The 14,446-nt window shown below is 36.6% G+C and overlaps 1 protein-coding gene across 1 annotated transcript; it reads right to left on the minus strand.

Annotated features, from left to right (window-relative positions):
* Positions 1-4,512: 4,512 nt before the first annotated feature.
* LOC149720075 (uncharacterized) lies at positions 4,513-9,867 on the minus strand. The gene has a single exon (XM_089863903.1). It carries the CDS (start codon positions 9,865-9,867, stop codon positions 4,513-4,515), a length of 5,355 nt encoding a protein of 1,784 aa, XP_089720029.1.
* Between the last annotated feature and the right edge of the window lie 4,579 nt (positions 9,868-14,446).

A 14,446-nucleotide genomic window follows, 5' to 3' on the forward strand; every position in this document is an offset into this window, starting at 1 on the left:
TTTAAAGTAAGAGGTATTTGTAAATCAAACGAAGTTAATACCGTAGTCTCTGGATAGTGTAAAAGGGAAACCTCTGTAACTAAGCAAGTTTTTGATATTACCATCTATTTAAGTGTTCAAATTAAATAAATATGTTTATATTGTAAGTTAATTAAATTAACTTGCAAGTGCTTCCAGACAGACACATTTTTAAGGTTAACTGTACCTCGTAGGAGTTTTGTACATTTAATTTGGGTGTTGGGATTATTTAATTTGGGTGTTGGGATTAGATAACATAAAGTCTAAAAACTTACTTTTTCTCTTTAAGCGCGTTAATTCATTCATTACTTTTAATACAATGAATTCTAGAACTTCGAAAATGGGTAAAATTTCACCCCTTCTGGGAATTTCAGTAATAATTCTTACAAGTAACTACACAACAACCCTATGGCTTCATTTAAAGACGCGGTCATTTTCCCGCCAATTTGTTCTTCTAAAATCCGCTAGAGGGCGAACGCGGCGGCTCGCTCGGCGCGTATAGGAGAGAAGAAAAAGATTATGTTTTTGGCGTGATGCAAAATTAAGCTAAATTTTGAAGGTCTTTGAGTAAATCGCGTACGGTGGGGTATAAGAGATCTGAAAAGTTGGGCATACGTATAGGGTGTTAGAAGAAACATGAGGCATGGATGAGGGATATACCCTATGGAGTATTAAGATAGATATATACAACTTTTAACATGGATATACATGCCTATGGATTATAGTATTATTAAGGTACAGTTTTAAAGGAAGATCTACAGTATATCTATAAGCTATATTTCTTAAAAACGAATTGCGTGATGTAAAATTAAGTTATAGCATGACGGTCTTTGAGCAAATCGGGTACGGCGGGGTATAAGAGATCGGGAAAGTTGGGTGATAGAACGAACATGGATCATGGATGGGGGATATACCCTATGGAATATATCGAGTGGTATATACACCCTTTAGAATATAACATGGATGGATATTATTAAGTTATAGTTTTCAAGGAAAATATACGGTATATCTATAAGCTATATGTTTCAAGTTACGAATATAATGGGTGTTACTACCCATTTAATTTCATTCTTTATTCGTATCTGGTTTCACACACATTTTGGAAAACGACATATAATATGGCTGAAAATGTTGTCAAATACTAAATTCAATTAAAAGGTGCGGTTGGATGATATTTTCATTAAAATTTACTGTTAAATAACTAATTTCAATAAGAAATTCTGCTTTTATAATAAAATTTGGTTGAAACTATTGTAAAATTATTAAAACGTGTTGTTAAATAAGTAAAAATTATATAAAAGTGTTGTTAAATTAGCAAAAAATAGATAATTGTTGATAAATTACTATAAATTATGGTTTAAAGTTTCGATAAATGAGAAAAATATGGTTACATGTGCAAACAAATGATTTAAATGTGGTTGAAAATTTCGTTAAATGACTAAAATACGCTAAAACATGAATGAAAATGTCGTTAAATGGCTTTAATATAAAAGGAAACGATGTTAAATGACTGAAAAGCGGTTTGAAGTGTAGTTAATTTACTGAAGTTCGGCTTAAAGTGTTGATAAATGCCTAAAAAGTGGTAGAAAGTGTTAATAAATGAATAAAAATGTGGTTCAAAGCTACGTTGAATTACGATAATATGATAGAAAATTATGATAAAGGACCGAAAAGCTTTTTGAAGTGTTGTCAAATGACAAATAAAAGTGCTAGGATGTGTCGTTAAATGAATTAAAGTTAAACATGAAAGACAAGGCTTTAAATTCCTCGATATCCAGACATATATGAAGGATGCTATGGGACCAGAATGAATACGAATTGGACGAACTAACTAGAATCGTCCCAAGCATATCGGAAACAGGGGCTAGAAAAACAAGTATATCATTCCGAATATTTTGGAAAAACAATTATAAACTTAGGCTGCCCCAAGTACAAAGACTTGTCTTATCACGGTTCAGATTGGGTGGAAATATCACTCTGATAATAAATTGTGCATTAGTTTCCTTTAAAGGGACACTATTGGCAAAAATTAAGTATTTCTATTCTGATTCCTTATGTTAAAATATGCCGCCTTGAATTTTTTCTGATTTTTGGAAGCGCTATTTATAGTATTAAACAATATTTGAAGTTTTGTATGATTGTATCCAAAACATGCATTTGAATTTTGTTAAAGCGACCTACCGGCCAATCAGCGCCCGCGATTTATAAGAGTCAACCCCCAAAGGTTTTCTCGGGCGAGTCCCATTTGCGTCGTCTGCATTAGGTTCAGAAATATGTATTCTACTTTTTAGCACTCGAAAGAAAGACGCGTTTTCTATCGTCTAACGATAAGCGGATTAGGAACTTTAGTAATTAGCAGGTTTATGCTTTTATACGTTTCACTTAAACTCAAATTACTCTCGTAATCTTATTATATTAAAATGTGGCGGGTCGTATTTTGTTGTATATCTTGAGTGTCTAGTTATTAGCCTTTGGAATGGGAAGATCTGTGTTCTTAGATTATTGTTACTATTATTTTTTGTGATCTTCGAGATGGAAAAAATTAAAAACCCATCTTTTACACCTCAGCATAGTCAAGCAGCAACACAATTACTATCCTCCTCAAACTCTAGCAGACGACGGGCACCGCGGAGTCACTGGTAACGAGCAGGCTGGGAAATAGCACACTTCCTCTGGTCCAAAACCAGTTTATTAATTGCTTGGAATAGTTTTTTAATTCAAAAAGTGGGGTTTACTGGTCCTCGGGACCAGTTTAATAATTGCAAATCTATTGGAGAACAAAGGCTGGGACCAGTCCGGAGACCAGTTAATTATTTCGGGGACTAGAGGGGTCACTGGTCCCAAGGACTAGTTTAAAAAATATCCTTATTTCCCAGCCTGGTAACGAGCCCACTCTAAAAAAATACTTATTACCCGCCCTTGGGAACTCAGCTTTTCCTGTTTGAAGCAGACAACATACGACTTAGTATTTTCTAGCCCTCACGGGATTGGCTGATTTGGCTCTATCCCTAAAGAGGTTTTTATTGGCCGGTAGGTAAGTGCGCTAAAATCGAGACCCATTGCTAAGCCTAACAAATTTTAAAAAATTTAATTTTCATTGAAAAAATTGTTTGAAAAATCAGAAAAAAATTTGAGACTTCATATTTAATTGAAACGAACCAGGAAAAAATAAAACATGGCACTAAGATTTTCAGCTGAGAGTCTCCCTTTAATATTCCCTTTTTCCATAATATAAAGTGAATATGTGGAAGTATTTTTCGTAATTATGATGCATTTAGTACTTTTGTAGCTTTAAAGCTCTGTTTCATTTTGATATTCCAAAGATTTTTTTTTTAATATTGTTATTTGAAATGGCTGTTTACATATTACTTAAGATATACTACATCTGTATATAGAATAATCCTTGGTTTAATGATTTCATGAAGAAAACTAAGACCTATATAGTCATGTTTAAAGCCTAAATATATAATCCTGAAAACATGTTATACAACTAGGCATATAATCGTGTAAACACGTCTTGTTACTAAGCATTATAATATAATAACATGACATATACCACCTTAAACATGTTTAAATACTAGATATGACAAGCGATCAACACATTTTGAACCTAAACATAAGGTGTTGCAAACCTAAACACCATTCTTACTTAAACATGAGTATTTTTAAACATGATAAAATATCTGTTGCATTGTCGTGTTTAGGCAAGTGTTTAGTTTCTAAACACTTTTTTTTTCTGTGTCCACTCGGTAAGGCGAAACAAAGACGTTAGATGGAATCTCCTTGCAGCACGGAACTCACTAAAAGTATTACTAATGACTTCAAAGTATACAGTTTTTATTCGTAATTACAAGCAATGGTATACGAAAGCGGGCGCGCAAGTTTACAGTACTTTGTTATTGCTACAGTTTTCAAGGCTTGTGTCATAGATATGACTTAAGTTTATTAAGGCTACTTATAATAATTGAAGATCCAACTTAGAAAAAATCAACAAGTTTTATTTCAAGAGAAAACGTTCATCCTTATCCATGTAAAGCAAGAAGTCAACTGACTCTTTTAAAATATTTCTTACTTTTCAATACAATAAAAAAAGGGAGGCAAAACCCCAGCTAGGGGGTTCCAAAATATTTCCATCTTATATTCATATGGCCCGGTGTTGGCCGATATACCCTTGCACCTGAGCAGTCCAACAATACAAAAATCCTTGAAAACGAAGAAACATTTTTCCCGAAATATATTAAGCAAAAGTTATTTTCCCAATTTCCCAAAAGTATATTAACTGCTACGCTAAGTTGCGACATACTGCCCGCCGATAAGTTTACTATAACTTATCGCTTTGAAGTTACGTTATCCATAATCCATAATCCAAATTTAAAGTTACATAATTTTATCAATAAAAAAAACATTTTTTTTCAATACTTTTAAAGATATCCATATCAATTAAAATCGTTATTATTAATTATTCAAATAAATCAAAAAATTATAACTTTTCCTTTAAATGGAACATTCTAAAGGACACAAAAGTTGAATTGGTCTACGTAATTTGTTTCCATTAGCCAACTTAACCACACAAGATCTTATTTTCTTATCTCTACCTATGAAAACTTCATCTATCCTAGCCATTTTCCAAGTTAAACGTGGGGCTAACCGCTCTTGAATTAAAACCATATCCCCTACTTTTAGTTCATGAGTTTTCTTTAATTGTTTTCTTTCGTTGGCTGTTCTTAATTGTAGAAGATACTCGTTTCTCCAACGATTCCATATTTGATCAAGTAAAGACTGACGATACTTTAATCTCTTATTAAGTTCTTGGTTTGTTGCGGACGTGGGTTCTGTTGTTTCAAATTTTCGAGAAGGTAGTGAAGTTGTTCTTGTTCCCAATAAGAAATTGTTCGGCGTTAATGGGGAGGGTTCATCAGCGTCATTGTAAACAAAGGTTATCGGTCTTGAGTTCAAAATAGCCTCCGTTTCAATGAGTAGCGTTTCTAATTCTTCATACTTTAATGAAGCTCGACCTAGTACTTTTTTAAGCGCTAACTTAGTTGACTGTATGAGACGCTCGTAAAAGCCACCATGCCATGGTGCCTTTTCTATTATTGGTTTCCACGTAACTCCGTGATTACCGAAATAATCTAAGACTTCTGGGTGTTTTAAATTTTTGTAAATTTCTTTTAAATCAGATTCTGCTCGTTTAAACGTTTTAGCGTTATCGGAGTAGATTACACGTGGCATGCCACGACGCGCTATGAAACGCCTAAACGCCATTAAAAATTTCTCTGTAGTTAAATCACTAACTAGTTCTAAATGTACTGACCGAGTAACCGCGCACGTTAGAAGCGCGATATAGCACTTTATTGTAGTTCTTTTGCCCGTTTGTACGTAAAGTGGTCCTCCAAAATCTACTCCTGTTATTTCGAAACTTTGTGCTTGGGTTATTCGGTCTTCTGGCAAAGGTGCGACAGTCATCTGTGCTGGTTTTGCGGAAAACCGCTTACAAGTTCCGCAATGCTGAATTATTCTTTTAGCCATTTGACGACCTCGCGTTATCCAATACTTTTCGCGTATTGACGTTAATATGTCGCTTACGCCTGCATGCAACTTTGACTTATGATGGTACCACGCTATTAGTTCAGAGAGACGACTTTTTTCTGGTAAGATCCAAGGGTGTTTTTGGCGATACGCAAATTGACTTTTGTCAAGACGACCTCTCAATTGCAAAAGTCCGTCCTTGTCCAATTGAGGTCCTAAGTTCAGAATTTTCGAATTGTTTGCCAACGGTTGATTACTTGTCAATCTGCTAATTTCATCAGCGAAGTATTCGCTCTGTTCTTGTTTAATAAGTATTTTCTCGCCTCTTGCAATTTCCTCCGCATTCAGTGGACCTTTTACCTTTTCTTTTGGTTTTCGACAATTTTCAATAAATCTCCAAATCCAAGCAACCGTCCTAAGAACCCTAAGTAAATTACTAAATCTTGATAAATCAATTAACAATTCCTTTGGTTTGCAGATCAGAGGAGCTTGAAAACTTGACAATATTTCTTCTTTGACGTCTTCTGAACTTGGTTCTTCAAAGCTTGACATAGGCCATTGTTCTTCTTCTAATTTTAGCCAGTTAGGTCCTTCGAACCACAATTGGTTTTCTATTAATTCCATAGCTCTTTTTCCTCTGGTAGGCATGTCCGCAGGGTTCTCTGATCCTTTTACGTGATTCCATTGGCTAATTTCTGTCAAACTTTGAATCTCTGCCACTCTATTTTGCACGAAAGGCCTATAAATTCTAGAAGAGCCCCTGATCCAATATAAGGCGATTGACGAGTCCAACCAAAAGCATACTTTATCTATCTTCATATTTAAACTTGTTTGCAAATAATTCGCCAGCCGAGCACCTATTAAAGCTCCCATTAGTTCAAGTCTTGGAATTTTCATCTCCTTCATTGGGGCAACGTGTGATTTGGAAGAGACAAATGCTATATTTATTTCTTCGTTTGTTGTTACGAATCGCAGATAAGCCGCTGCTGCATATGCCCTTCCACTCGCATCGCAAAACACGTGAAGCGATATTTCTTTAATTAAGCATTCTTCAGTTCCATTAAAATAATGCCTGCCAATTGATATCGAGGATATGTCAAGTAGCTCTCGGCACCACTTGTCAAACGTGTGTGCAAATGTTGGATTCAGTTCTTCGTCCCATTTTTTATATTCCTTCCACAAGTCCTGAATAAGCAACTTTAGCCTTATTACATAAGGAGACAAAAATCCAATTGGATCAAAAATCCTGGCTACGGTCTGCAATACACCTCGCTTGGTTCTGGGTACATTGCTTATGAATTCCTTTACCGAAGAAAGATCAAAAATAAATTCATCGTTTCTCGAGTCCCATCTGAGTCCCAAAACCTTCTGTACTTTTTCCGTCGACTGATTAAAATCGGTGGTTGAATTTTCCACGTAGTCCAGTCCTTCTTCACGCCATTTATTTTCTAATTCCTTTGAATTTGTGGTCCATTTTCTAATATTCATTCTTGCTTCTCTTAAGATTAGCTTCACCTCTCTTGCAATTGTTGCAGCTTGTTCCACATCTGCAGCGCCAGAGACCAAATCATCCACATAAAGTCCATCTTTTAATTTCTTGCATATCTCTGGTTTACTTTCTTCATACTTTGCAATGTGATGTCGGAGAGTTGCCGCAAGAAGAAACGGACTCGATTTTGCTCCAAAAGGAACGCGTGCTATTCTCATCGTTTGAAATTCAATTGATTGCAGGTCATTCATCCAAAGAAAAAGTACAGCATTACGATCTTTCGGGTTCAGCGAGATTTGGAGAAAAGCTTTCTCAATGTCTGCTGTAAAAGCTACCTTGTTTTCGCGAAACTGTAACAAAACCTTCAATAAATCTGGGTTGAGATTTGGGCCTGAAGAGAGGCAGTCGTTTAAACTTGGCGCTCCCTGCGCGCATGACGATCCATCGTGTACGATACGTAACTTTGTGGTATCATGATCGGGCCTTATTACGGGTTGGTGAGGTAAATAAAACCTAGGTCCATCTAGATTTGTTTCTTCATTAACTACCTCTATGATTCCTTGATTCAATTGTTCCTGAATTACTGCCCGGTAATTTTCATACAGTCCAGGGTCCGATCGAAAGCGTTTACGTAATTTTTCTGTGCGCCGTACCGCAATGTCGTAGTTGTCCTTTAAATACTCCAAGTTTTCGTTCCAAGGCAAACATACTTCGTAGCGTCCTTCGTCATCTTGTTTAATGGTATTGGTGAAATTTTGCAATACTTCGTCATCCAAAATTTTCTTAGGCTCAATTTCTCGTATGCCTAACGAGTCCAGCTCCCAAAAGGCTTTAATTTGACTGGACGCCTTTTGTGCTTCCGTTATGATTAAGGCCGTTGTTACAACGTTTTCTGCGATACAAAGAGAGGGTGCGGGACCCCTCCCTTGTATTGTCCACCCAAAAATAGTTTCAACCGCTGCTAATCCCTTTTCCAATGACTGAACGTTTCCAGTGTTTATTTCCCAAAGAAAATCCGACGCGAGAAGTAAATCTAACTCTCCTGGTTCCTTTCCTACATCTTTGGGTTCTTCAGCTAGCTGATAGCCTAGTTCTGTTAACTTGTTAACTTGTCCCTCATCTGGTAACGTAATTACACCACTACAAATGTAGGGTATTTCGCAAGCTTGTACTGTTATTTGTAAGGATGGGTGTTTTGTATTTCGAAGGTTTACTTCTACTACACGCGTTACTTTTGTAGTCGGGTTAGGATCTCCAAATCGATAAGAAGTCAAATTTTCTTCACCCACTTTTTTCAAATGCAATCCTTTAGAAACGTCTTCTTTAATGAAGGTTCTCTGAGCCCCGCCATCTATTAGAATTCTAGCTCTTAAAGAAGGGCCTCCCGTTCCATTGCTAAGGTTAACTTGCGCTGTTTGTAAATATATTTTTCTTCCGGAAATACTTGGGACTAAGTTCGTCAGTGCAGCTGACTTTTCAGATGTAGCGTGCGGTTTTGATTCAGTTGAAGACGCATTACTTTCTCGTTCGATTTCTCTGTTAGACGCATGAACTTGAGCCTCTTTCTCCCTCGTTACTTCCCTTTTTTCACAAAGAGTAAAATGATGTCTGCGACCGCAGTATTTACAAGTTCTACGCCAATTTTTGCACCTTCTTGAAAAGTGATTATTTCCGAGACAAATAAAACACCGTTTCTTTTCATATATTTTACTCGCTCGTTCTTTTAGGGTGAGTTCTTCGCAGGTATTTTCCCCGTGTTCTTTACTCTCACAGTATAGACAGGCGCGTTTTTCTGTTATCACGTTCAAATTTGCCGCGGTTGGAATTTTATTTTTGATGCCGCTAAACGCTTTTGCCTTTACTCCCGTCGTTTTCATCCCAGTTTGATCGTGACTGCCCGCCGTTTCTAGTGACTTCCCTAGTGCATAAGCTATTTCTCTGCTCTCTACTTCTCGTTCTATAAATTTTAGCAGTTCCTCGCCGTCCATTGTTAGCTTTGCTGCCTTTCTTTGACGGGTGTAATCTAAAGCTATATCGCTAGGAATCCGTTCTAATAAGATATTCCATAAAAATCCGCTGAACGATTTTATATCTTCTCCTAGTGCTTTAAGGCTTCTTACTTCAATCTCGCAGGTATCATACAATTTTCTTAATGCCACGACATCCGATGAGCGTTTTACCGATGGTAAATTAAGAAGATTGCTCCTATGGTTTTGGATTATAGTATCAGTTTGACCAAAGCGATTTTTCAAAGTGATAATAGCTTCATCGTAATTAGCGTCCGTTAAATCATATCCCGTTATAGCGTTTAAAGGCGGTCCCTCGAGATAAGATTTTAAATACGTCAATTTAATTGACTTAGCAATATCTGTCCTATCATGCACTGCAGTACTATACTGATTCCAAAAATTTTGCCAAAGGGTTATGTCCCCATTAAATTTCGTCATATATATTTTTGGTAACTTAACTGTGGTACTGCTGCTGACTTGCTGTTGCGCACTACCGCTGGCTCCAGGATTTGAATTAGCCTTGCTAAACAGTTCTAGTGCGTGTTTCACTTCCGTAGCTATGTCAGCTATTTTTTCACTATACTTGTAAGCCGTTTCTAATTCCACTTCAGCTTCTTCAGCGTCCGTAATTTGGTCGTAAATAGCATTGTCCAAATCAGATATAATCTCTTCTTTTTTCTTTACCACATTAAACTGAGATTCAACAAACTTTAAGTCCGCGTTTTCACCGCTATCAAGTTCTTCCTTGATCTGATTTATTGTACGAGTGACTAATGCTTTAATCGTCCCGCGCTTTCTTCGCAACATTTCTATAGAAGCCATATTAATTCAGTTCCAGTTCCGATTAAGTCCACTTAAGTTTCAGAGCAATTTCACGTATCTAAAGTCCACTAATTGTCCCGGGTTTTGGCACCATAAATTGTCATAGATATGACTTAAGTTTATTAAGGCTACTTATAATAATTGAAGATCCAACTTAGAAAAAATCAACAAGTTTTATTTCAAGAGAAAACGTTCATCCTTATCCATGTAAAGCAAGAAGTCAACTGACTCTTTTAAAATATTTCTTACTTTTCAATACAATAAAAAAAGGGAGGCAAAACCCCAGCTAGGGGGTTCCAAAATATTTCCATCTTATATTCATATGGCCCGGTGTTGGCCGATATACCCTTGCACCTGAGCAGTCCAACAATACAAAAATCCTTGAAAACGAAGAAACATTTTTCCCGAAATATATTAAGCAAAAGTTAATTTCCCAAAAGTATATTAACTGCTACGCTAAGTTGCGACAGCTTGCACCATTCAAACAAGTTCTTTTAGCATGGGTGTAATACCAATAGAAAACTAAGAATTCAATAACGGTAAACCGAAGTAAATTGAAAACATAAAAATAAAATCCCATAATAGAAAACTTGTAATTCATATAATAATGGTATACGAAAGCGGGCGCGCAAGTTTACAGTACTTTGTTATTGCTACAGTTTTCAAGGCTTGCACCATTCAAACAAGTTCTTTTAGCATGGGTGTAATACCAATAGAAAACTAAGAATTCAATAACGGTAAACCGAAGTAAATTGAAAACATAAAAATAAAATCCCATAATAGAAAACTAGTAATTCATATAATAATAAAAGTATTAAATGATATAGTGTGTTGTGGATCATACAAGATATTATATCTAAAAGCATGAGTGAATCATATACTAGCTCCCTATAAGTTACTCAGCCACACTGGCCTAATGTATCCAGCATTTTCTTCCGAATAGTAGACGAGAGGAGGGGAGGCGGGTGAAAGTGAGAGTAGACGGCGCCCTCTCTTAGGGCTTTGAAATTAATGTATCGAGAACTTGAAAGTGACGATAGTTCAAAATGGTATTGACGGTTTTGGAGGTTTTGGTTTCTTTGCGTCACATTCACTCTTTTGCTTATTTAAAAATAATTTGGGTCTCACAACAGGCTTCGTTAAAAATGGGTTGGGCTTTTAAGTTTTTCTATTAGTTCTTTAGACGCATTGTTAAAAAGTTTATTAAGGTTTTCGAGATAACTATTAAGTTGTTGTTTTTCTTATTTTTTAAAAAAGTTTGGTTCTCTCACCATAAATAATTCCTGCCTCTGAACCTTGCCTAAAATTCTGCCATTTTAATGCGAAAAATTAAAACTTCCTATTGCGCCAACCTTAACCCATTAAAATGATTTCAAAGATAAAATACGACTGTGAACCGTCCGCAAGCAATCACAACATTTCTAAAACGTCGACTGCTTATACTAACTACCTTTCACTTCAAAGTTTCATTGGTTGATCCCCTTTTCCGGTTTTTTACCGGAAATACGTAAGCGCCGAGAGTAGTGTTATTTTCTCTCACTGAGGGTCGCATATAGGTAACACATTTTTGGCGGGAAGAAAATGCTGGATACATTAGGCCAGTGTGGCTGAGTAACTTATAGGGAGCTAGTATATGATTCACTCATGCTAAAAGCTAATGATCACTTTTCTGCGCAATAAGCAACTGGACTTCGGCTTCGTCCTTATTCTTTAAACGAGCTATTTTTGCTTTGTGCTCCTATAACATATTTTTAATTTCTTCGTTTTCAATCGCGTTTAAATCAAGTTGGTAAATCGCGCCAACGCGGCCCCATTATCGAGTAGGAATCGAACAACTTCCAAATTTCCAAAGAGTATAGCCTCCGATAAGGGCGTCCCGCCTAATCTATCCGCGTGTCTAACTTGTGCTCCATTTTCTATGAGGAATTTCACTAAAACTAAATGCCCGTCAGCGGATGCCTCCAACAAAGGTGTTCTTCCAGAAATGTCTGCCGATTCAATTTTAGCTCCATTTTCTACACTCTAAGAAAAAAGGTTCTACTTCGCCGAGAAAGGGGTTCTTAACGCTTGTCCCCTATTTTAAACCCTTTTTTGATCTACATAGAACCCTTTATATGAGTTCTCTATAAAGCCCTAAGGAGTTCATCTACGATCCGAGCTGGGGTTTTTCTTTGAACCAAGTTAGTTTCTTTTGGAACCGTATTAGGTTCCTCCCTGAATCATGTGGCGTGTGCTTCAAAACCTTGTTCAGTTGTAATCGGAACCATGTGTAGTTTGACTGAGAACCGTGTTGAGTTCGACTCTGAACCTGGTTTAGTTCGACTCTGAACCCCACTTCGTATGGCTAAGAACCGTATTGCGTTAAACCCAAAACCCAGTTTATCGACTCAGAACCCTGTTTAGTTCGATCCAGAACCCAGTTTAGTTCGACCCAGAACCCTGTTTAGTTATAATCCGAACGCTGTGTAGTTTGACTCTGAATCATGTCGAGTTCGACTCTGAACCCTGTCGAGTTTGGCTCAGAACCCTGTCGAGTTAGCCTAAGAACCCTGTCGAGTTAGCCTAAGAACCCTGTTGAGTTAGCCTAAGAACCCTGTTGAGTTAGCCTAAGAACCCTGTTTCGTACGGCTAAGAACCGTATTGAGTTAGACCCAGAACTTCATGTAGTTTGACTCTGAACCGTGTTGAGAACGCCTAAGAACCGTGTTGCAATCAACCCAGAACCCGTGTAGCTCGACTCTGAACCCGGTTTAGTTCAAATCTGAACCTGATTTATTTTGACTCAGAGCCCTCGTTTGTTTCAACTCCGTTGGAATTATATTATTTCATATGACCACCTTATAGAGGTTTTTATTTTAACAATGTTAGGTTGCAATCATAACAATAATCGCGTTGCAATGATTTTCAATTTTTCTCTCTTGGTGACTTTTTTAAAACTCTTCACCACTATATATAAATGTAGTAAAGCTGAATTAAAGAGTAAACACCAAATTTGAAATATTAATAATAAAATAGTTTCTTGGAATATTGAAATGAAACAGAGCTTTGTAGCTACAAAACTACAAAAGGAATCGTAATGCCGAAACATATTTAACATATTTTCAGCAATAAAAAAATGTTATGATTTTGTAAGAGATTATTTCATCCTACCAGAAGGGGATAATAGAAGAAGGATGACACTCTGTATTCTCTTAATGCTTTAGTTATGTAACGTCATTCTTCCCAAGCTCACCCTTTTAGTTTGCTTTCCCGCTCATCAAATTACAAATGGGCATCGCACCGTAAGGTGAATTCTATAGATGTTTGGCACTAAATCCCCAGCAATCATCCCACAAACTTCGTCTTGACGTGGGACAAAAATGCACAAGCGCGTCTTACCAAATATTTAAACGCTAATAGAGTAATGATGAGGGAACTATTTATCGTGTATGTGATTCGGTTTAGTAACCTTGCTCTAAATGATCCGATGTTGGGAAGAGTGACGTTACACTTACCCCGCTTTGTGGTACACTTCTCTCGAAGAGAAGTATTATATACTTCTGATCCTACTCGCTTTATATTAACCTTGTGTTTCTATTCATATGCAATCTTCATTACTCGTTCTATATAAACTTGCACTTGTGTCGTTCCGTAGAAAAGAAGATTATCTTAAATAATTAAATAAATATAACTGATATTAATTTTTTTAATCATCAGTATTTTTCCTTAATTCTAGTTAAGCCGTTTTAAGAAACGTTATTCTTAAAATGAATTTAAACATAGCTATTTCTGACGTTTGACTTCTAGCGTACACCGTTTTCACAATGTTTGAAAATTTAGGGTATATAAGGCGATTCATTCACAAATGATAAGAATAAGTGTAATTGCGTGAGCATTTGGTGGAAGCCCTGCCATTGGGAAGCTAAACGTTTCTCGTAACCGTAGCCGATCGCGCGTACATCTTAACCCCAACGATGATAATGGAATAGAAGCCAATGTTGCAGATTGGCGTGTATGTGGTATATACCATATGAAAGACAAGTATGGAGAGAGCGTAATGAAGTAGAATTTTCCTAATTTCTGTTAACTGCGAACGCGGTTCGGGAATTGTGAACACGGTTGCTCCGATTTGCCAACTGCGAACGTGGTGACAAACAGACACACACACACAGAAACGTCCAGTGTTATACCTCTTCGTGACGTCATCGTCACTCGGAGAGGTAAAAACCGGTGTTAACGGAAAATTCAAGTGATTTTTATGAATTACTCTAATTCCAAGACATTCCAGCATATTGAACTCTCCGATTATTATTTCCCAATGATTGAAAATTCAAAATAAGTATGAATCCCCAAAGATTTATAATATTTTTTCTTTTTAAAAGCTTGGGAATTTTTTGGATGTTTCACTATGCAGGGAGAATTAGTAGATGATTTCTCTCTTCACCCTTCACGCTCTAAGCTCATATCAAAAAACCTTTAACTTAAAAATACACCATGTGAGGTAAAAAAGTGTTAAGTAAAGCCCAAAGGTGTTTATCCCCACCATTCAAACAGTTTTATATTAAACAACAATGCGATTCGGAATTGGTTCGATTATAAA

This window comes from Phalangium opilio, unplaced genomic scaffold (assembly GCF_054372755.1).
Source record: "Phalangium opilio isolate 3A_F unplaced genomic scaffold, DU_Popi_V2 ptg000002l_1, whole genome shotgun sequence".
Taxonomy (NCBI): Eukaryota; Metazoa; Arthropoda; class Arachnida; order Opiliones; family Phalangiidae; genus Phalangium; species Phalangium opilio.

Excerpts from the sequence above, each read along its gene's own strand:
- LOC149720075 (XM_089863903.1), bottom strand. The coding sequence starts at position 9,867 with ATGGCTTCTATAGAAATGTTGCGAAGAAAGCGCGGGACGATTAAAGCA.